This window comes from Corvus cornix, chromosome Z (assembly GCF_000738735.6).
Source record: "Corvus cornix cornix isolate S_Up_H32 chromosome Z, ASM73873v5, whole genome shotgun sequence".
Lineage (NCBI taxonomy): Eukaryota > Metazoa > Chordata > Aves > Passeriformes > Corvidae > Corvus > Corvus cornix.
Window position 1 is genome coordinate 55221754 of NC_046357.1, and position 24762 is coordinate 55246515.

Genomic DNA, 24762 nt, shown 5'->3' on the forward strand with positions numbered 1-24762 from the left:
GCCAGGGGCAGGAGCGCGTCGTCGCCAAGGCGCGAACGCTGGGGCTGTGCGGAGGCGTGGCGGCGCGTCTGCTCCGAGTCTGCTCCGAGTCTGCTCTGACCTGGCTGGCCTGGCAGCGACACGATGAGCCTGGCCCTGAGGTCGGTACGAGCTAGGCGCTTTCCTCCTTGCCCCGCTCGGGGCCCGGAGCGCGGGCAGGGGTCCCTCAGGGCCGCGCCGCCCCCGTTCGGGAAGTGTTGGTGGAACGCGGGGCGTGCCGGGCGGTAGCGAGGCCGGGGTCATCCCCGACCTCCCGCCAGTCACGTCTGATCCCTTCGGCGCTGCCGGGGGCGGATCAGACACGTCTGTCTGTCGGGGGAGGGAAGGGTCCGGCGCGTCTGGCCTTGGGAGGTTCGCTTCTGGGTTGCCTGATGTTCCTTCAAAAGGCCTGTGAACAGGCATGAAGTTAAACTGCTCGGTTTTGTTTTGTTTATAAATTCTGATTTAGTAGCTATTGCATAAAGCGGCTTGGCTTTTCAAGCGTAATTAATATGCTTACATGGCAACTACGATCCTTAATTTTCAGGTCTGAGAACTTCACGCTTAGTATGGTTAAAGTAGTTGCAGAAGTGGCACTGAACTGCTTGTGTTGGACTACTGCTTTGTCTTTTGATAACTTAATTTTATGCTAAGCACTAAATGAACACTTAAGTACCCAGATTGCTCTTTCACAAGAGTTCGGTGTTAATCTGCTTTCAGATTTATAAATGGATTTCTTCATCGTAGCTCACAAAATCTGAGCTCCCTGGATCCCAGTCCTAATTAAGTAGCCAGCTCAGAGTTATTTTAGTCCTTCCAAGAGCTGTAGTAATTCAAAGCCTGTGTGAAATCACACTATCTCGGTCTGTTAAGGACATCTTACTCTTTGAGGATATTGTGGTTTGAAGCATGCTCAGCTTCTGCAGCTTGCACTTCTCTTGTCTGTATTTGGGACTTTTGCTTCAGTGGCTGTTGAAAGCTAAATCTAGATAAGTGTTTAACCTTAGGTTTTGATTAAAATTAGCAAAATGTTAAAGAAGAGCATAAAGCAGCTTATTAGAGGAGATTTGGAAACTTAATCTTGCAGGGTTTTCTGTTCACTCATCGGTAATTTTTATGCATTTTACACTAGGTGATACAGCACACATTCTGCCTCTGGTGCAAATGGACAAATGACCATAAAAAGCCTTTTCCTGAGAGTATAACATAAACTATATGGTAATTTAGGTTAGGAAGGACTTAAGGAAGTCATCTAGTCCAGCTTTCTGATTACAGCAACTTCCACTCAAAGCTAGCTGGGGATGCTAAGCACCTTTTATAGTTAGGTTCCAAAAATTTCTGGTGATGGAGAGTCCTTCCCAGTAGAACTGTTCTAGAACATCACCACATGCACTGGGAAAATATTTCCTCTTAGTTCCAGCTGCAGTTTCTCCTCCAGCTGCAGTTTTTTCCCTTAAATTTTGTAGTTATTATCTCTTGTCCTTTTACTGTGGTCCTCTGAAAATAGAAGCTTATTCCTAGACTAGCCAAAGAAAAGGGGGCTGTCTTTGAGAAAGATTTGCTGATTTGGAGGCTTCTCTCTTTTGTGTGTATACCAAAACAAAGCTAAAAATCTTCAGAACAGCATGTATGTGTGTGATCTAAAGGATTAAAAAAAAAAAAAAGCCCTGCAAGTACTATTTATCTAAGAACTGTTACAGGCAACAAAGCTGATTTGTGTCACCTAATACCAGCTTTAGTAGCCGGACTGTCTGGCCTAGTTTGGCCTCCACTGGTCTGTCTGTCCCAAAATTTATTTTATTTTTTTAAGCTACAGTGTAGAAACCAACTGTTTTCATGAACTGTATAATTTCAACTGCTAATCTAGTTTGTAACCTCAAGAAGCCTTTTTAACTGATAGTTTTTCTACCCTCTTTTTTTTGTTGTTGCTTCTTAACAAAAATGCGTGTGCTGATTTTATTTTGGGTGGGGGACTGGAGGTGTCATTCAGATTTCACAAGGGAATTGTCTATTTCAAATGTTATTTTAAACTGGGAGTACAAACTGGGAGAATATTGACTAGGTAAGGTAGTGATTTCTGCAATTATGGTGAGTTTCTTATTGGTGGAAAATGTTATCTACAGTGTCATCTTCCCAGTAGAAATCTTCTATTACATTTCTTTCTCTTTATATAGGAATGAGCTCTCAGTAGACAAAACTAAAAAGAAGAAAAGAAGAGAACTGACTGAGGAGCAGAAGCAAGAAATTAAAGATGCCTTTGAATTGTTTGATACAGACAAAGACAGAGCAATTAATTACCATGAATTAAAGGTAGAAGTTTTCTTTAAGCAATTTTATAGCAGATACCTGTTCCTTAGTGAGTTCTTAAGATGTTGGCTGTATCTTTAAAAATTTCCTTCAAGATGTCTTGCTGAATTAAAGGAGCGAGGGGGAAAAAAAAAAACAAAACAGGAAATACTCCACTGGTGTAAGAATACACTTTTCTTCCCACTTTATATACTTAATGCAGTAACAGAATTGCTATAGCATTCTAAATAACCCTGGTATAATTGCCCACCAGGGACAAGCTTGGACAGATGACCAAGTGGGAGAAGCTTTTGAAAAACTGTTTGATAATTTTAAAGGTACTGTCTAACCTAAAGCTTGATGTTGATATCGGGTGTGCAGGTAAAAGATGTAAATCGAATTAGTAAAACTATTGACTACAAGCCAGAGCTTACCTGTATTTTTCAACAGGACACCTATGATTTGTAGGGATAAGGTGTGCTCTTAGCTCTGTGTGTGGGAAGCTCAGTAGGTGCCTGTCCCAAAGAAGGATGCTCCTAATGATAGCTATTAGCGGAGGGAGTTCAGGATGTCTTTCTGAGTAAGGTCTCCCACCTGAAAGTCCACAGAGCAGTAGATGAGGTTCACTAAACTCACTTTAAATCTTTTATGCATTTTTATTCTAATTATGGCGTTGAGAACAAAAAGGGGCTTCGGAGAGGCCAGTGTTTCAGTCACGTATAGGGTGAGATTTTTTTTTTAAAAAATGCATTATCCAGTGTATTGGCTCTACATCCTGGCTCTACCAAGTAACTTGAGGAAGGAAAAAAAGTCTTACTTTAACTTAATTTGCTGTTACAGGAGTGTGTTAGGTAGAACAATTCCCTTATCTTTATTTCAGAGTTCAGGTATTTTATCTTTGCTGGAAGCCAGTGTGACTAGGGTTGTGCTGGGGACTGTTTTGGGACTGTTAATATGCTTTTTCTGGTTATGGTATGTATTGAATTCCCAGCTGTCATGATTACTTGAAAAGCTCTTTCTTAGCTGTCTAATTGAATATTGTCATTCTGAAGCTAATACTGTGAAAGAGCAGAAATACATAAGAAGAAAAACTGTGTATCTCCTTCTCTACAAAATCAGCATATAGCATCAATTTTTGAATAACTACTTCCATGGTTTTGCATGTGTGGTTAGCTTGTATTCATCAGTTTGGAGGAAGTCAGGGTAGTGTGTGGTGAGAAATAGCCATCTAAGGTGAAATGGGAAACTAAATGTTGACTCCTAAGCTAATGGAAAAGTAAAATATAGGTTGCCATCTGTGGCCCACTGGAAAAGCAATTAAAAGTCTTTCAGGACTTGTAAATCTGTGAACATACACGCACTTTGCCTGAAAAATGAAGAATAGTGTGCAGAATTATTTTCACATTTGTCTTAAAAAGATAAGATTTTGAAATGGTTTTGGAAATGAGGAATAAATTTACTTGTCCTGAGACGCATTTGGTCCAGTCCAGGTAAAATCCCTGAAAATGCAGAGGTTTTTTTTTTTCACTGTAACTAGATGTTCCATTTCCTAATAGTAGTTCTAGATGGTTTTAATATCCCAAGCTCTTTTCTTTTATTTATTTTATTTATTATTTTTACTAAACCACTAATGCTCTTTTTCTCTTGGTCAAGAAGGGAATTACTGAAATTAAAAAGAAAATCTGTTAAATCTTTATTTTGAGCCTTATCTATGGTTGCGCTTCCATTTTATTCCAAAAGGTGGCAATGAGAGCCTTGGGTTTTGATGTGAAAAAAGCTGATGTCCTGAAAATACTTAAAGATTATGATCGAGAATCAACAGGCAAGATCACCTTTGAAGATTTTAATGAAGTTGGTATGTGTTTGATTGTGTTTCTACCTCTAGAGATATTAGACTATAGTAGGGAGTACAAATTTCAAAGCTGTACTTTGTAGATTTCTTCAATTATTTATTACTATTAAGAAATAGGAGTGGGGGATGTCATTTCATATTTTTCTTAATATAGGTCAGTAGTGAAGGAAGATAAATATTTGTTTTATGGATGCTTAATTTGATACCTAGAGATGCATGATTGCTACAGTATAAAAGGAAGTAGGGTATACACAATCTTAATCTCTTTCAAGTTTACACAGAGGAAAAAATGCTAGTTTAAAGTGCAGATGTTCTTGTCTTGTTCATGGATCTTTGTAAGATTCTTCTTCCTGCTGTGGAAAAGGCATTTGGCATTGAATTTCATGGGAAGGAGTGCATACACAGACAAGCACTTAATATATATATTAATTATATATATTTATCTTATTTATATATATATAATCTTATATTAATATATAAGAAAAGATTAGAGAAACTGAAGCAGATTTTAAATATTGTACTTCAAGGATTTTCAACTGTTGATAAAACCAGTAGAATTAGTTGTTTCTTTCATCTGAAATTTGTGTATTGTGCAATTTTGTGTACTTTGAGTATGCAGTGATCTGCAGAATTTTTAGACTTGATGTTTCTTTGAAGATTTTAGGGGATTTTTGTTATACATAATTTATGCTTTTGCATACAATTTATGTGTACCCAAAAGTAATCTGTGTGGGTTTACATCTCTAGTTTATTATGTCCATGACAGTTCATTATGTTCATGATAGGTCCATTTCTTCAAGGTATTTGTTTTCTGTAGATTTTATGAAATAAAACACCCAAACCCCAGTATTTACTCTTGGCTACAAATAGCAATCTTCTTAATGTAGCAAAACAATTATTGTTTGAAATGTGGCCACATTTATTTGTTTAACAGTTTAATACTGGACAAATGTCTTGTTAATGACAGGTAATATTTTTGTAGTTATATTCCAGGTTAGGGAACATGGTTTCTGGTTCTTTTCTGATTTTTAAATCCTATGTGGAAGTATTAAAAAGAAAGTGAGTGTATTGATTTGATAGTTGTAGTACTCTTAATATTACATCATTATACTGTAATATTATATAAAATGCATATATTGTAATTACCATGCAATTACTTTTTTAAATTCCTGATACTCAGTCCTGTTCATTGCTTCCTTGTTCTGTCCTGGCTGTCAATATGGGCAGTCACTAAGTGCTGCAGGAAGCCAGGAAAATTCTTGTAGAAAGCACAGTATATACTTGGAAGGGGATCAAACCTGTTGGAAAACTTGAGTTGGAGTAGCGTACTGCTGTGGTGCAATATGAACTTGACAAAGAATTAAACAGGATATCACTTCTAACAGAAAGATTGGGGAGTTAGATAAAATAAGTTGTTGAGACATTAATTGTGAAGAGCTGCTGAATATAGCTAAGCAATTCTTGAGCCATCAATTTCTCTTAATGTTCAACTGAAATACATAAAGATGCAGTTATATTTTGTCTTCTATAGTTTTGTATTTAGAGACATTTTATTATTTCTCAGTTGTCTTTTTGCCACAAAAGGTAACATTTTTCAAATGATATAATACTGTCATGCAGCACTATTTTAAAAGAAAATATTTAAATTTGGGGTAAATCTGCAGATATATAAACTTCATTGCTGTAGTTGGCTTATAGGAGCATGAAAAAATTCTTTCAAGTTTGCTAAGCCAGAGCAGACATTCCATCTGCAGTTCATAGCAGATGGTAAGTGGTTCTTTATGTGCAAGCAATGTTGATGTGATTTTAATGGCTTGATAATACAAGATTAGCCCTGTAATACAAGACTAGCCAGTACAAAGATATGGAGATACATTATTGTTGGTTGGTCTGAGGTAATTACTAGAAAAATATTTCATGAGGCAAGTTTGTCTTTCCTGTTGCAGAAACTGACAAGTGGTTGTCTTGAAAAGAATAAAGGCTGAAGAATCCTTTCGGAATAAACATCTTGCAATTCATAGCAGCGTCCTTTTTATAACCCAACCCCTATGTATAGGCTTTTTTTGGTTTTGGATTTGGGGGGGTGGGATGTGTTTGGTTCATTGGTTATGGGGGCTTTTTGTGTTAGTGTGGTTTTATATTTAAAAGAGAGGTTCCATGTGGATGTTTTCCTTCACTTACTGTTTCAGTGTTCTCCCCAACTCAAAATTCTATCCTGATGAAAACATATAAAGTAAAAGAATTTCACATCTTCATCTAAAAAGCTGATGGTGTTTTTTCTGAAAATTTGGAATTTTGAAACAGAGGCATCCTGTGCATACTTTTAATTCCTATTCGAAAATGTGTAGAAAGTGTGACTGTGTCTAAACTGCCATGCAGCTTTCCACTGTGACAGTTACGTCCCAAAGAGCAGCTCAGCTTGTGAAAACAGAGGTGAGAAAGAGAGGTCAGATAACAGCCAAACAAATATGCATGTTGAATTGTATACAAATGTAAGAGCAGGTGAAATCAGACATATGTGTCCTTCATATTGTCTTAGTTCGCAAAGGTCGTTTTGCATTTACCTTTCAGAATTTTTTAGTCTAACTTAATTATCCTTCTTGCAGTGACAGATTGGATATTGGACAGAGACCCACAAGAAGAAATACTCAAGGCATTCAAATTGTTTGACGATGATGACTCTGGTAAAATAAGTCTGAGAAACCTGCGCCGGGTTGCTAGAGAGTTGGGTGAAAATATGTCTGATGAAGAACTACGGGCTATGATTGAAGAATTTGATAAGGATGGAGATGGAGAAAGTACGTGTTGGCAAATAAAACACCATATAATCTTGTTCTTAATTTTATTCTCTTTTTAGGCGTTGTTTTGTTATGAAAATGTCCTCTTAAGTTTCCTTCTAGATTACTTTCATCTCAAACATAATTTAGCTTACAAATAATGCAGACTGTTGCTTTTGACAGCTACTAGTCCTGGAGTCTTAAGAATCAAGTTGATTCACCACCAACTCTTACTCAACCAATATCTATTAAAAGCTGGCTGAAAGTGTAGTTGAAGGTGGAGTAATTGAACTGATATGTGAGAGATTCTGTGTACCTACATTACATTTTTATTTCCTTATAAATCAGTAAAAGTATTAAAGTGCTGAGAGAAAGTCTTTTGATCACTTACTTAATATATCTGAAGTGGCAATGTGTCGTGATTTCAGCATTGGATATGGAGCATTAAGCTAATAAATCATGCTGGAAGTACCCTGGGTAGGGTCAGCTTGGATGGGTCTTTAACATACTTCTGAGCCTTGGAGTGCTGAAAAGTATAGTGTGAAAAATGGCTCTGGAATTGACAAGGCCCATACAGAGTAGGCTGCAGAAGGGATTTAGTGGGTAGATAAAGAATGAATTAGCAAATCCAGTTTGATAAGATGCTTATTAAATCACTGTGAACATTGAAACTTAAAGAGTTTTTGATTAACTTCAAAACATCCTTATTTTTACATCAGAAACCTTAATACCTGGATTTTGAGGACTGCTCATTTGAGACCTTGTACCTAAAGACTGTATCAGTCCATTGAATATCCTTCTTTCAGGGTGGTGACTTTTATCTGAGATTTCACTAGCAGTTCATAAGTTTTCCTGTAAAAATAATATTTACTCTTACGAGCATCTGTTGGACTCAAAACTTGGATGTACTTGTGGAAAAAATTGTGTTGTCAGCCTTTAGACAGATAGTCTTCTATGGTGTTTGACATAAGTGGTATTTTTCAGAAGTTGTAGCTGCAGAGGTGAGAGTAGAATTCTTCGTGCGAATATGTTTTGTCATGTGTTGATATCCTGGGGCTGCCAAATGAGATGTCAGAATCATGGATCAATGTTCTTTTGTCACATTGCTGCTTGGGTACTACAAATGGAATGTAGACCATTAACCTCCTTTCAGGAGGGTTATTGAGTCATAATTATTTTGTGTCAGTGCTACGTTTTTTTAAATTAAATTGATGAGCTAAGAGTAAGTGGCTCAGTTTCCTCTTATTCAATCATCCATTCATTGTCTTTGTTAGAGCAATTAAGTAGAAGATTGAATATGGAAGATTAACAGCATAATGTTTATGTATGGTACTGTTTATCCTTAAAGTTCTGTGTGGTTTTGTGATTCTTTAAAGAAAACTGAGGCTGTTCATAACTTTTTAAGATTCATTCTAAGAAGGTAAATTATCCTGTAAATCACCATTCCATTTGTCTTCAAGCACCTGGGACACATGGCAAAATGTTGCTGTCATCTAATTCTCCTTACTTTCCTGCCCTCAAAAAAAAAAATCTGCAGCGGTTCATTGGTAGCATTTCTAATTGATATGTCAAATACAGAAATAATACCATTTTTGGTTTAACACCTTTATTACATTTGAGAGATTGTTTTGCTCACAGTGAAATAAGGTATCTTGTGTGGTACTCAGGTTACATGAACCCTTATGTTCTCAGTGAAACCACTGAGCTCTACTGGTAGGCTGTATATAGACTTCTGTAAAAGAAAGTATGTTTTTTTCTGCCTTAAAAATGTAAACAATCTTATTTTGGTATTCCTGGGTTTGGAAATTACTTCTGGTTTTGAGCACAACTAACTTCAGAAACTCCATGGTGTCAGTTCATGCAATTTTGATCATCTCGTGTGGATGCACCTGTAGGAAACACTATCCAGTCTCATGTATCGGATTTTGGCACAGAATTAAGAAAAATACCCAAACCCACCGCTGAAAAAATGTGTGCTCTTAACTCTCAAGATTCTAAGTCAACGTTTTCTTTATTTTAGCTGTGATTCTAGTTTGTTCTTTTATGATCACTTATATTATGGAGGTGAGGGAAATTTGTTGCCATGAAAAACTGTGCTTCCCCTTTCACATGGTGCTTAACTTGTGAACAGATCCTCCTCTGAAGAGGATTAACTGGGATTACTTGGGTTACTGAGAATCGTAACTACACTGCTTTTTGAAGCTTCTTTGAATGTTCCAAAATTTGTTTGTCATTATAGTGTTGTATTTCCACTTTGCAGCATAGTTTCAAGGATGTTGTAAACCAGAGAATATTTTGGAGACAGTGTTTGAATTCGTTCTGTTACTGTGTTGTTACTGTGAAAAAGCTGTGGAGATGCTTTTTAAAGTCATACAGTCACAGTGGTTTTGTGTCTTAGACTAGATGTAGCTATGTGATGGACCGGTACTTCAGAGCATAGGGCCCTAAGGCTAAATCTGCTTGTTTCATATTTTTTTACATGCATCACAGCAGGGCATATTTAGGCTTTTTGATTTTTTTATTCTTTAACATAGTTGAATTTAATTTTCTTCCAGCTGTAAATGTAGTTCTTTCTTAGCAGTGCTTTGTTTAGGAATAGCTTGGGCATGTTGGCTGGGATGGATAATTATCAGGGAGAATACTTCGTATGTGTCTTGTCTTTTCCATACCACTGGCTTACTCTACTACAGTAGTTAGTTGCAGACTGAACATGTTCACTGGTTAACTCTTTTACAGTGGCTGTGTTTTAACATATGAGTAAGGTCAGTACCTGAGGTATAAGTGCAGCAAAATAACTAATGAATGCTAATTAATTTATTATTATGACTTAAATTCTTGAAGTGTGTTTGTGTAAAATTTCTGTTCATTATAAATGAAGAATGAAGTTCAGATAGGGAAAGGCTCATCAAAAGTCCATTTTAATTCTAGCTAATTTATGGAATAATTGCTAAATGATCTTAAAATTTGTTTTGTGTTTGACAAGTATTACAGATTGGGGAGACAGGAATAGCATTGTTTGATCTATGATGGTGGTTTGGATGTAAATGTTTTGAATTATGATTTTAAGAATAAAACTTAATTCAATCATAACTAGGTGAGGTATTGTTGCTTGAGTATTCACTTAATAAAATTCAGATACTACTCTTAATATTTTTATAGACCTTCAAAGTAATGTTACTTTGCACAGCCTATCTCTTTTACAGCTGTTTCTCAGATTTTTTTTCTATCATGTTTCACTTTTAGAATATTTTTACTTTCATAATTAGAAATAATATAAGTGATTATAAGTTAGTTGGATTCTGGCTTAAGTATTCCACCTAACAAAGCTTGCATTCTGACTTCATGTTACCTGAAAAAACCTGTGCAAAACTCCTGTTTTAGAAGCAAACTTGTAAACACTTAACAGTAATGGATCAGATGCAACAAATACTGACAGAGAAGCCTTTAAGTAAAGTACAGATATCCATTATTTTATGGTTTATTGTTGTTTACTGTTTGTCTAATGATGTGTTTTTTCCTTCTTTTTTTTTTTCTTCTTTTACAGTCAATCAAGAAGAATTTATTGCTATTATGACCGGAGATATTTAGTATTAGAAGAAAAGAAATTAACACAGCACAAAAGGGAGGAGTTGTTGGCCGCTTCTATTACAGTGTTTTGTCCTTTCATTTATTTCAGTAGCTGGAGTGATGCAGAAAGTTACTTGTCACAGGACCAAAATAAAAACGGGTTACATGCACTGATAATTCAGTACTTTGTATCATTAAATATTATCGCTAGAATAATTGACATACTATTTTAGAACAAGTAAGTAATGCTGCATTTCAGAATGTTTGAGTAACTGTTTGTAAAATAGCCTTGTCTCAGATTTCTAAATTGTATCATATTATAAGAACCTTTAGAGGTTCTTGATTTTGTGTTAGCATTAGCTGTGGCCTTAGTTTTGATACATAAGGTTTGAAAAAGTTTCCTTTAAATAAAACATTCTTTACTACTACTTGAAAGTATTATTTTTGTTGTTCAGTCTGAGCTGAACTAGAAGGGACAATGTTTCAGAGAAGATGTTTTTTTTCTTTTTTCATTTATAAGCTTTAACTTCTGCTCTTTTAGGTGAATTGTAACATTAAATGAGCAAGCATATGCATTCTCAAAGATGCCATTTGTTAACTCTCTGTTACCCCTGTATGATAACAAATGTCAGGAAACTATGCATAATGATAAACTGATTCCAAAACATGCTTAAATCACTCAGATGTCAGCCAGCAGCTCTCTCGCCTGTATCCACAGTTCTGATAGTTTGGAGACAATTACAATGGCAAACTTCCTGCAAGCCAAGTAGTATGCTTTAGAATCTAATAGCAAAAACACCCTACGTGAAATATAAGACATATTTAAAAAATGCAGTATGAAACCTGCAACAAACCCCACAACTTCTAACAAGTATTTTGTCTTGTCTTAGAAGATTTGTTTAGGAGGTGAATATTAAGGGGAAAAGATGCAGTGTTAGGGACTAAGGCTGTGAAGGGCTCTTAACAAGTACTTTCTAGGATCAGTAGGAGAATTGTCCAGTTCAGTAGCTTCTGACTTTGCTTTTAATTTCTTTTGTAAACTATTTCAGGGACCCTTTTAGTTTCTGCAGGCAATCAAAGTGATAGAGAACTGGAAAGTTCTGTTAGTAGTCTTCAAAAACTTTTCCATCAAAATTCCTACCTCTGAATGTGCCAAGTATTCTAACATGCTGCAGTGGCCTTTATGGGAGCGGTACCGTCTCTGTAGATGGCTAGTACTTATTTCTTGATAGGTGACCACTTACTGTTTGTAACTCTTCCAGTAAGATGTACTTTGTGTTTTCTGAATTGAGGCCTTATTTCTAGCTTTTGCAATGTACTTGGTAAGCCTTACTTTGTTCTTGTAGACATGGCAGCATTTGTTAGGGGCCAGGTAATAATGGTATAAGGCTCTATAAACCCAGGCCAGTGACCAGGTTCCAAATAAATAAAAATACCGTGGAGAGAGGTTTTGTAAGTTGCTCAGACTGTGGGAGTGACACAGAAGAAAGGAAAAAGAAACAATCAGAGTAGTGATACTGTCTCAATGTTTGGTTTTACTTTTTTTCTTAATTTCATCGTTCTGGAGATTTTTGCATTTCAAAACCATGCCTTTTCTGTGCTGCGGACTGATGATCTCACAGTTTTGTGTACTGGGGTTGTTGCAATTCCTGTTGACTTTTCTTGATATTCACCACCTGACAATAATTGTGACATATCAGAGACCAGAGCTTGGTAAGATCTAAGCTCTGAACTTGCGACTGTCTGCTTGGCCCCAGCATTGACACTACATGCAATTCTGTGTGTTTTTTGGGGCTCACACCAATCCTGGTCCTTTTTTTGCAGTTCTCTTGGTGTATCATAGGATGCAGATTCCTGGTTTTTTCATTTTATGCTTTGCATGAAATCATAAAGGAAGGGAGTGATTTGGTGGCACATTTTATCATCTCTGTTGTAGAATAGTGTCAGGGTTCAGCAGTCATCACAGTTCAGCATTACATCATATGTAAAAGGTATGCTGTTGAATGTGTGCCTTATTTCTAGACTTGCAAAACTGGGTTAGTGTTAAATGAACAAGGTCTGACTTCACGTACCTGGGACAAATATTTCTCTCTCACCTTTGCTATGGAGGACAGTGATGCCTGATGGAGGTCTAAAAACGGCAGCTTAGGAAATGTTGTAATCCATTGCACTGAAATCACTGGAACCTCTTTTTAAGAGCTTATAGTAACAATTGTTTATAACTGTTCCAAATGGTCCATCAATACCCTAATTAATCCCATGCAGCTTTGAGGAAATCAAGAACTTTCAAATGAATAAAAATACCATGTTAGAATGCAGTGTACACCAAATACTACTCTACTGGCTTATTTTAGAGCTGTCTTTTACGTACTAGGTTTGTGACATCAAACATACTCGGTTCGTGTTTATTTGTGGGAGAGATTCCATGGCACAGTTAAGTCATCAACAGTCAGACAACGTTAATGTTGCATGTGCTGCATCATGTGGAGGCTCTGCTTGACTTGAGAAACATCTTGAGTGTTTTGCTGGTGTGTTTGATTTTACCACATACAGCAGAACTGTGCTTAACCATGCCCTTGGAGCTTGGCAAAGAGGAAAGAGGAAACCGCGACAACTTAGCTGGCAACAGAGCAGAGGCCAAAGAGGCAGTTTGTGAAAGGAGGGAAGAGCACAGAAGCACTGGGAAGGGACACAGCTGGCCCTGAACTCTTAAGCTAAGTCACAGGCCTGCGTGAAAGGAATAGCAGCCCAAAGGGGAGGGGATCTGCGTCCATGTAGATCTCTTTCTTTCTGGGCTCCTCACAAGTTTGTAGTAGAGTTCATGGGTACAACTTCTCTTCTTGCACTGTGGCCGCAGCTCAGGAAGAAGTTTCTCTTGTGACTGGCATTGTTGGAGATTGTGTGGTAGTTAAGCCATGAAACAAGAGTGTGGAGAAATCCTTCGATTTTTAAATCCCTGTGCTAAGAAAGTTTTGCAGGCTATGTGCAGTTCTGGGATATTACAAAGTAAACTTTGTTAGCAGAGGTTTTTATCACAAATTACGCAAGAACAGAGGATAGGGACAGTTGCACTAAATCCATTTGCCCTATAGATTGCTTATAGTTGCTCATAAACCCTTGCATGGTTGGAAGTTTTTTTGTGGGCTCATATCTGATGGGTGTGCTGCTCATGTAAGCAACCCTTTTATTTGTTTTGGTTGAACTGGGTCCTACTATTAAGCAGTAAATGGCTGTGACTACAACCTGTCTTGGTGCACAAGGAACCTAACTGAAGCAAGAGCTGCATTTTCTTTGACTTTTCCATTAAGCCAATAGGTTATAGGAGATACCAACTGGTGCTAGGAAAACTTTTGTAGAACTCATTTTCTGTAGCTACCAAGGAAGTGAGTCTGTAGGGATGCTTAGAATGTTCCCATTTTTGCGTAAAGAAAAACAATTCTGCAGAGGGAAAAAGAAGCCAGTGTTTTTGGTGCTTCCCTAAGGTACACTAAGGGAAATATCTGCACAAATCCATTCAGACATTGCTACTAAAATGTTACACATATTAGCAGAAAATCAGTAGAAACATCATATACTTGTAGAGAATCTGCAAGTGTCTTACTTTTATGATTGCACAAATGGTACATCTACTGTAAAACTGTTGCTAAGCAAACTGAACACATTGGCAATTACCAGCAGTCAGCAGTGATCGCTCTCAGAATACATAATAAGGGGGAAATTTCCATATGTAGGTCTTTTTGAAATCACATATGAGTGTATTGGTGGTGGAGGTTGTATTTTCCACTTTTTAGCCTTTACTATTTTGAAAACCACTTGTAAAAGAGTATTTAAAATAATTTCAAAGGAAGAAATAAATTTAAAGGAATAATTCCTATAAAATACTCCTCTCGAAGGGATAAAGAATGGGCCTAGCAGGAAGGGGCTACTTTTCTAAATAAGACTGTCTAGAATATTTAGCAGAAATAATGTAAATAACAGATATATCCAGAAATAACATCTGGATAATTTTTTAAATTGCAAACTGAAATTACTAATTCTTTATTTTCATTAAAATTTAATGAAATGAATTTCTGAAAGGGTCTTTTTTTGTTTGATTTTTTTTCTTTTTTTTTTTTATTTGTTGTTTGAGTTTTTTGTTTGGGGTTTTTTTGTTAGTTTTGGTTTTGAATCTTTTTCTTAAATGACCTTGAAGTTCGACTGATGACAAAGCCTACTTTATTGGTGTGAAAAAGATATGGACAATTTGTGTTAGCAAAAGCATGCAGTAATTTACATCAGGTTCTGTAGCCTCTTCCTTCTTTCCCAGATGTTGGCAGGTGTTGTAAAATGATTAGAGGATCAGGGGCATGGGTCATTGATAGAATTATGGGATCAATAAAAGAACTGTACAAGCAAAAGCCTGCAAGCAAAAGGCCTGCATGAGAAAAGCCCTCCATGAGAAGTGCCTGTGTGAGAAACAGGCCTGAGAACAAAAAGGGAGTTTTTGAGGATGTGCAGCTGTGCAGATAAGATGTACTGACCATGAGAAGGGAGGGTGAACTCTGAATTCTTTAATCATAACATAACTGTAGAAGCTTGCCAATGTAGTCTAATTATGTAGAAGCAGAAATGCGCTGTGATAGGTTTAAGCCACTTAAGAGTTAACAAGCTGGTATACTATATAAGTGCCTCTGGATTGCTAATAAACGGAGCTTGCTTTTATCAACCATATTGGTTGTTCTGCAATGTCTTCCCCTGCCACAGTCATCGGACTTTTCCAACAGGCAGGCACTCTTCCCACTCGTCTGCTGGAGTCAGAGAGATTGCATCACAGTGACTGTCCCAACTGTAAGTGGAAATATAGGATAAGAAAGAAATATATTAGAGAACAGTTACCATTGAAAAAGGAGTTCTGAAAACTCGTAAAATAAATAGGTCTATTTTAACCCAGTTGTGATGGGGTTAAAAAAGCCAAAAAAACTTCCAATTTGTGTTCTGGTTAGTGAAAGGCAGAGCTATTCAATCGAGGTCAAAAGTAGAGTAATGTGCTGTACCTGAAAAGGAAAGTAGTAAAATGTCTGTATGGTATTTTTGATTGCTATTTATATAAATAAAATAATCACATCCAAACAACCCAATTAAATGAAATCAGTAAAAAATGCTAGTTAATGTAGATCATACTGGACCACCCTTAAAAAGACATTAAAAAGGCAACAAGTGAGTTCTTCAGCCCCCATTGGAAGTTAGCTACTTCCCCAGTACTCCTAAAGAACAAATCATAATCCTACTATCCTAATGGAGACTTCTTCAGTTAATAAAATAGGTTCTGATGTCTGGAGCTGTGTGAGTGAAGTAATTATGCCAGTTTATAATGGCTGCCACATTTATTAAAAGCAGTTGCAGTGCTAATCTATTAATTTCTCTGTGAAACACTGAGTTTCATGACTTGAAAAAGTGTTAGCAAGACTAATTTTTCTTTCTCGCAGTTTTTTTGACAAATTGTTTATGCCCTACCCAGAGCAATCTTCATAGAAAAAGTTATTTTTATTACTATTGTTTTAAAACCTAGATGTTAAGGATGTTACTTTATTGCTTAATGGAACAGTTCAGTAGGAATATATATCGCTGTGGCTGCGCTTTATGTTTTTCAGAAGTTGCACAAAAGTTAACCGTATCTTTTCATATTCACTTTCCTAAAAGCAGCGTCCTCCACTTAGTAATCAAATGTGATACTTAGCTGCGTTCAGAGAAACTTAAATGACAAAATTCGTCAATTAGGGTTTTACCCACTAGGGGGACCCATTGTTACGACTAAAAAGTGGGCTCTGACGTTATGAGTAAAAACGGCATGATCAGGTTTTGTCAGGTAGAATTTTTATACCTGAATCTTTTCTCTCTCTTGGTGCGCATGCACACCATAAAAATCTGTGGGCCTCTTCCACCCATACAACCGAAATTTGCCAACTGAGATGTAACTTCTATGCAGCACAGATAACTATTTTGCACGTAGACAAGGCTTATGTTTCTGTGTTTTGTCACCTTGCAGATATATAAAAATAGACAAAAAATATTTGACTGCTTGTGGTGTGCAGAATTTGCTGAGAAAATATGTACTTATTCAAAGATAAGCTGGTAATTTTATTTGATTTTATTTCTGAATGCAGGGGGAAGATGTGTCCTTTTTTTGTTCTGACATCCAGATAGTACACTCATGTCCTAATTTTTTCCTGCCTCAAGCAGTCATCCTGCTTTACTTTGGACTTTGCAACTCCATGCCCTGCTCTTACAAAGGCTCCTTGCAATATCTTCTCATGCCTGCATTTCCCCCATGCTGGACTCAGCTTTGTTCCAACTGTGCTTTCCATCATGTTGTCCTGCCTCCCTCCTGGCTCTAAGATGGTCCAGTGAAGAGGATCTGTGGCTGCCCCTGTCCCTTAACTCATGATCCTGTGAACTCATGAACCCCTGTGCTATGCCACTCCTCAGCATCCCTTTCAGCTTCTGCAAGGACCTCGTGGCTTGTCTTGTCTCTGATCCTTCCCCCCTCATTTCACTAGCATCATCACAGCCCTTACCTTGCTTAGGTAGATTAGTGAGGAGCAGACTTATAAAAACCAGCAGTAAAATGGTATGGAAATTTCTACATACAGCATTTCTTGATCAGTGGTCACTTCACCTAGTGGTGTTACACCTTTTCTCCTCCTCCTATGCCCATCTGGGTGGGAGGCAGAGGAGGAAGGGCATTTTCTTTTTATTGTTCTCTTGTCTTTTGTCAAGATGAATTTGGCACCCAAATTCTAAAAAGTTGAGGCAGCATGTTTCTTAGATGTGAAGTAAAAATCAATATAAGTTATTTCTGCCTGACTAAAGTTATTTTAATACTGTTTCTAATGCTATCACTAACTATTCTTTTTCTCAGAAAGGATGCAAAGCTTTATTTATCCTTGCTATTTCACGTATTTATAATTTTAAATTCTTTCCCAGTTGTGATGGGGATGCAATGCAGTAACATTTCTTTTGTTTTTTAACAGCGAGGATTTTGTATTTAAATATGCTCAAATGAGTGCAAATGTATTTTTGAATTAGTATTTACTGAAGTAAAATTTTCTTCTCTTGCATAAAAGACTGATAAGCAACTGTGCTGTGTGACCATTTAAAAATGTATTTCCAGCAAAGGGCCTTTTTGGTTCAGTTCAATGGCCCTTTTTGACACGTTGTGCAGAGCACTGAGATGAAATATTCAGGTCACATCTGAGTAACTAATGGATCTGCAGCTTGATTTCCACAGTGAAACACAGGTGCTGGGCATCTCAGTCACCAAGGTCTTGGCCCTTGAACCTCATGGACTTTCAAATTCCTCTGCTACCACTGGAAAATAAGTACCTGCACATCCCTTGGAAGTGACTTTCACTTCCTAAATCACATAGTTTCTTTTGCAATTATTACACTTACCATGTATTGGAATCTTGATCTTCTACCTGTGTCAGACTTCCAGGTATTTTTATTTTACTATGTATTTATTATTCATGTGAGTTTAAAAAGAGGATAAAAACAATTAAACTGCAGAAAATTCAGTGTGGTTGTGATAAAGTTGAAGGATGAATCTGCACCCACTTCTCCCCTATTGATAATAATGTGGCATGCAGAGCTGAGCCTGATGTTGGCCTTTCTGTGCTAGTCTTTGTGAAACCAGCACACCTAATAATTCCAAATACAGGATAGAAGGCAGGCATTTCCCAGGCATTTCTCTCTACTTCAGTGAGATGAAATATGATACATATCAGAATCATGGGCAATTGCTAATATTTTGCAAATGGAGTGGAAATTAAATGCATATAAGTTCTCTAGTCCTGATGTGCTTGATCTATCCAGAGACCTGCCCCAGAGAGCTGCACTGGAGCCGTTGGAGATGGAACACAGTGAGGGAGGTTTTGTTCTGGGTACTATGGGCAGCATATGCCAGCAGAAAGGATGTTATCTTCTTGCTGCCGTTGTACAGTCTGGTATCTCAGTGCTCACCTAACTTTCTGTGGTGGATTAAATCAGATAAGGTGCAAACTTACACTTCTACATCTTTTGTTAAGGTAGCATTTCTTTTTTTTTTTCACAGAGACAAAAGGGATGTTGACATCTGAAATTGTGGAGTCTTTGCACCTACAAGGTATTTGTCTGTTGAAACCTTTCATTGTGCTAATTAAAGGCTCAGCCATATTAAACTGGTATCTATAGCCTTGCTTCTTCTTAAGGTCTGTGGAAGGCAGTTGAGCTGTTGCATCTCCTGTTACAGTCCCACTGAGTACTGAAGAGGGCCTGGGGGCTCCCAATACTTGTATCATGGTAGTTTTAGGGGCCTTCCATGGGAACCTTCTGCAGACATCTAACAGTGAGTTCATGGTGCTGCACTGAGTGCATCAGTCTGGTCTGGGTTAGAACACAGGCTTCAATGCAAAGAAATGTGTTAATTCAGATTCTGTTCTAGGAAAAAAGAAAGGACAATATATATAATCTAGTAGGAAATTACTGTTTTTAAGCTGCTATGAAGATCTGTGATCAATAAGAATATGAGATAGAATAAATGAGCTATTATGCCCCAATGATAATAATAGTTACGACCTTGTAATTTAGCACAGGCTCATAGCATTTAATTTCTTGTTGTGTCTGATTGCTAAATGACCACCTAAAAATGTGTAGTGGGTAGATATTTATATCAGATTTCATTTGTGATCATCAAAAGATTACTTTTTATTTTCTTTAGCAGATGTAAAACTCAAAATAACCTAAATGTGCTGCTAACCTAATTTGATTGCAGCTGGTAAACTGTGTGCTTTAAAAAAACCAGGAACCTGGTGGCTGCTTCTGAGTCTATTTTTCTCTTCAGCTTTGGAAAGAAGTATTTACATGAACGGGTAATGATACTAAAATTAATAAACTAAGGAGGGACTGAAAGAAACTTGTGTGTTCTAAAATTTATTAAAATGCATTCTCTTCGGCTAGAAGTGAGTTGGTGCCAAAAGAGTGGTCTCAGACTCATGTGGAAGATTTGTTTCATTATTTATTTGTTTGTTTGTTTGTTTGCATAGCTTACAAATCTCTGTGTAAATAAACAATACACCCTAAACCCAAACTAGCAAGGTCAACAGCACTGTTTACTAAGGCCAGAGGGTACAATTAAAAAAACCCAAACCAACTAATGCAAGTAAGAATATAATTACTATTAACTCTTATTATTTTTTTGTAAACTGTTCTTGGTGTCTGACAGATTCCTATTCTTGTTTCATATTCTGAGACACAGTAATATGACTCCAGTATCCCTTTTAAATTGCCATAATGTTAAATGCAGTTTGAAATAACTACAAAGTTCAATAAACTGTAGAATTAGGTGAAATTTGCTTTTTCCCCCATGAACACCTGTTTTTTCTGCTCATTAGAAACAAACTTTTTGAATTCTAATTGGCATCCTTCCTCAGAGCTTGATCTAGGAGTGCAAAATAGATTTGTGTATTTTGCTATAATTGCATTTTAAAATCCTAACTTAGAAAAGACAAACAAATATAGATGGTGGGAATTCAGTGAAAGGAATCCAGAAAATCTACCAGGATCTACTAATTTGCCATTTAATCTAAATACAAAATATGCACAGCAGTTGTACAACTGTATGTTTATATACAGATCTCCATTTTTGACTGAAAAGAGAGCTTTCTTAATATAGACTAAAGTGTGATTTTGCTTGAAAAAGTGAATTTGTAAACTCAGCATCATGTTTATTGTCTTAATGATTTTTCAGATTCCAGACTTGATATGTACACTAGCACAGCAGCATGTTTATCCTATCTAAAAGCTCAGTCTGAGGTCAGCAAGTCTAGCTACGTTCAAAGGCCAAAATGAATGCATTAGTACATCAGTGGGAATGGTTGCATAATTCAACATCTTATCAAGTCACCACATCAATCCCAGGATTGTGGTGGTGAGGACTATAAAAATGCTGTTGCCTTGTCTCCAAGTCTCTCCACCCCATGTTGTGTTTTCCTGTCTTCCTCCCTTCTGTTTTCCACACAAAAGGGAGTTCACTGAAATGCCTAGTTTGTTCCCAAACTACTAAACATTGGAAGAAAGACTGGGAAAACAGCAAGACTTTCAAACGAATGAGGTACTTAACTCATCTTGTTGCTAACCTAAGGCTAGGCTCTGCTAAAGGAGTCATTCAACAGTAGCACATCCTTTTCCATGTAGCCTTCCAGTGCCACCAGCTCTGTTCATCCTGCAAGGCACTTTTTAGATGGATTTGCAGCATTGCAGTCCCATTCCTGGGGACATGTATGTCTGGGTAAATGGGAGGAATGTGTGTGCTTAATACCTGAGGCAACCCTGAAGTCTTTGCTGACAAGTGTCTTCACAAGACATGGAGAGCCCATCTGTGTGTCCTGATGCCACTCTTGAATGCAAGTTGTTAACTGTGTTTGGTAATGCTGTGGCTGTAATGCACAAGTACACAGAACTTTTGTTGTCTGTAAACATGGTACAAAAGAGCTTATTCAGCCCCTGTGAAGGGGACCGTGCCCTACAGTCCTGGCACCACATAACCCAAGGTAGCTCACCCGTGAATGGAGCAGGTTCTAGAGCACTGGCTCACTACCATTGGAGTCTTAGCTAGGATATAAATGTCAATTTCTTTTTTTTAAATGCATTTTGAAAGAATGACAAGATGCCGCTTCAGCATTCTGTAATGAGATCATTTGGTTTCATCTAACAGGAGTTAAGCATAACTCCGAGAATGTCCTGCTGAACATTTATACAAACTGCTTTTCCATCCTGCAAGGTTTTCTTGGATTAATAGCAGGATCTTTGTTTTGTTGTTCTTTGGGGTTTTTTTAGGGTTTTTTTTAATACCTTTCCTTCAGAATGCTGCAATATTTGCACAGAAATTAAGTTGTTGCTGAAAAACTAAACAGGCTGCCATCCCTTTTTCTTTTCTGGGCTGAAGTCCAATTTTACACAGCAGTTGCAGAGAAAAAGCAAACACATCACTAGATTCAGCAAGAAATATTGTAACAGTATGTAATCTCTGTCAAGATAAAATTGCCTTGTGATTTACATTACAATAAATCCTGACCTTTAAGTGCTGCAGGCTAAGCTAATCTGTGAAGTACTTTATTCTATCACTGAATCAGCATGTGAAGCTAAAGCAAAGTGACTGTGTTTGTCCCACTGTGGTGCCACTGAAGAGCACGTAGGGAAGCAGATTATAGTGCACGGTGCCATGTCCATTGCAGCTGTGATGTAACTGAAACGTATACTGTGGATTAATAGAGTGACTTACTACTGCTGCAGGAAGTAAAAGTTAATATTTTTATGAATAAAGAGCATATAATATTTAAATTGACATAAATCAAGACATTTAGAATTAAGCTCGAAAATCTGGGCTGATTTTCTAACAATAATTCTCAGATCATTTCCTCATCTCTTGCTGCCCTCATTAATTTTATTTTCAATTTTTTTAAGGATAACAACTTGTATGTCAGCACAGATATTGCAACCTTAATTCAAATTTTTTGGCTTTTGTGTCTCAACATGTGTTGTTTGAGTATAATCTTTAGTAGATGTGTCACCTCTGGCACTTCAGTTAGTCTTCTCTTGTTCTTTTTTTGCAGGAAAAAAAAAAAACCCAGACTGAATATTTCAGATTCTTTAATTTACCCAATGGTCACTACCAGACAACAAATAATATTCACCAGATTGTGTAAGCAGGTAATCAAGTAGTTAATAAAACAGGAATTCTTGATACATTATCCCATAACAAAGCACTTAAGTTTATTGTGTCATGGATTGCTTGGAGCACTTTAATGGAGTCTACAGCTTCCTCATGAGGGGAAGAGGAGGGGCAGACACTGATCTCTTCTCTGTGGTGCCCAGTGACAGGACTCGAGGGAATGGTGTGAAGTTGTGTCATGGGAGGTTCAGGTCATGGGAGGATATTATAAAAAGGTTCTTCAGCCAGAGGGCACTGGAACAGCTTCCCAGGGAAGTGGTCACAGCACCAAGCCTGACAGAGTTCAAGTGTTTGGACGATGCTCTCAGGTGTGTGGTGTGACTCTTGGGGTGGTGCTGTGCAGGCCTAGGGGTTAGACTTGATGATGACCCTGTGGGTCCTTTCCAACTCAGGAAACTCTGTGATTCTGTGAAATGTTGGTAGGAACCTGAAACCATGGAAAAAGTTTATCTGGTCTTTCTCCAGTCTTTGGGTCCCATCACAAATTTCTATTTAAATTTTATAATATGTAGTTTTCTGAGGCCACTTACATTGTCTGATACATGTCAATATATGTCCCTTTTCTCACAGCTTTCAGTTGTCTGTGTACCATTCATTACACCTTCTGAACAGATGTATGTGTATATATTACATGATATATATAGTGAATTGTTATGTATACATATCATAAATATTTTTTACATCTATATACACATATATTTGTATATCTTTTTTGTTGGTTATATATATATATCTATTTGTATATGTATATTCATATATAAGTAAAAGATCCATTGGGATTACTCAAACCTGCCTGTGTTAATCCAAACCTGGATCTGATAATTTAGGTCAAATCAGGAGGAAAGAGAGGAGGCAAAAAGGAAACATGCTGAAGATAAAGATGGACACTGACATGCAATATTACAAAGAGGGATAAGCACTTAAAAGCTGGAAGGACAAGTTAAAAGTGTTGTCATGAGACAAGGAGCTGCAGAAGCTAAATATTCTAAACTGTAATCAATGGGAAGCTGTTTGGCAATGTAAGATTTGCAGTTTTGCACTTGCTGTGGTTCTGAATAGAGGTCCTTGAAGATTTTCTGATTATTTTTCCTTAAGACAAGTGTAGAAGGTGTCTAAGTCAGTGCTTTTGCAACAAAACCATTTTCTGTAAATACTTGCTTTTCAGTTTCATTTTAATTAGGTCATATTTTTGACAGAAAGTTTTGAAATTGCTAGACTGAATCAATTTGACAATTTTTTTAAATTAAAATATCTCAGTTTGGCAGTGTAAACAATTTCTTTGGAAGCTTAAGGTATCTACAGCTCAAAAGCAGCTAATAACAAAATCGAAGTTTTATAAGTTTTGGAAAGGGGAGAATTTGAGAAATTTCTCAGATTTCAACTGTTGGTTTGTTCATATTGTTCCTTTGCTCTTGCCTTTGATGGTTTGAACTGATATTTCACAGGTTTGACTGCCATGTTGTTAGGGATACATCTACCTCCGGTGACCTTGAGCCTGCCTGTGGCAGTGGGGTTGAAATAAGATCTTTAAGGTCCCTTCCAACCCAAATCATTCTATGTTTCTATGATTCTCTAGCTGTTCCTGTTCCTGATAACATCCACCTCTGAGACAGCAGCAGTGATGCCCAGATTATATTTATACTGAAGGACATGTCAAAGAGTGGCACTGGACTCTAACAGATGCCATAGGAATATTGTTTATTCCAAACAGTTCAGATATACATATACTGTTATATTGTTCTGGATGTTCCTCACCAAAAAAAAAAAAAAAAAAAAAAAAAAAAAAAAAAAAAAAAAAATTAACAGCTTGATGCAGTGAAGAAAGAAGTGCAGATATTTTAACCAGATGCTAACTGTCATTGCTTCTTAAAGCCTTTATCTGGTGAGACTCTTTGTCCTGTAAGTGCCTTCATGGGAAAGCTATCTCACCTGGGACCAGGTCAGGATATGTGTTAGCAGTCAGTTAGGCCAGCCAAGGAGTCATCTGACCACAAAACTGGAATAAGAAAGGATGCAATATAGTGTTGTTTCATGCTTCCAGTTGGTAGGGAGCTCCAGGCATCAGAAATGCAAAAGCTTAGGGAAAACCCTGTTTTCTTTGGGTCTTAACTCATTTAGGGCTCTTCCATTGGAAAGAAAAAAAAAAGATAAAAGGTCTTGTGACGAGCAGTTCTACTGGGTTTGCTTATTCCCCTCCCTTCCCTGTTCTGTGCTCATTCACTACTCTTCCATGGTCAGTGCATCCAGTACCTCCAGGTGAAGGCTCCTCCTTCTAGGTTTGGCACCCATTTTCCGAATGAGTTTATTTAGCAGTCTTCTCTTAACCCTGGTTGCCTAAACAAAATGCATATCATCACATGAAATGGGCTTGCAAAATAGTTTTCTCAAAATAATATATTTCAAAGGCTATCTGGAGAAATGCTCATGCCTGTCCAGTGGACAGGCATGAGGATTTACATGAAGATTTTACAGCAGCTTGTCCGGAGACGTTCCTGGTGCTTCTGTTCAATGAGACC

The 24762-nt window shown here is 37.2% G+C and overlaps 1 protein-coding gene and 1 long non-coding RNA gene across 3 annotated transcripts; both read left to right on the forward strand.

Annotated features, from left to right (window-relative positions):
- On the forward strand, positions 1 to 10928 carry CETN3 (centrin 3). Of its 2 annotated transcripts, XM_010393028.3 has the most exons (5): positions 8 to 140; positions 2193 to 2328; positions 4045 to 4159; positions 6763 to 6954; positions 10478 to 10928. In XM_010393028.3, the coding sequence occupies exons 1-5, from the start codon at positions 124 to 126 to the stop codon at positions 10519 to 10521; spliced, it is 504 nt and encodes a 167-aa protein (XP_010391330.1). In that variant the 5' UTR covers positions 8 to 123; the 3' UTR covers positions 10522 to 10928. The 2 variants fall into 2 exon arrangements, with proteins under 2 accessions (XP_010391329.1, XP_010391330.1); XM_010393027.4 differs by lacking the exon at positions 10478 to 10928 and having other exon boundaries at positions 1 to 140; positions 6763 to 8155.
- A 4189-nt stretch (positions 10929 to 15117) lies between these two features.
- Positions 15118 to 22265, forward strand: LOC120411550. The gene is made up of 2 exons (XR_005603943.1): positions 15118 to 18640; positions 22128 to 22265. It is a non-coding gene; the product is annotated as an uncharacterized LOC120411550 (long non-coding RNA).
- The last annotated feature ends 2497 nt before the right edge of the window (positions 22266 to 24762 follow it).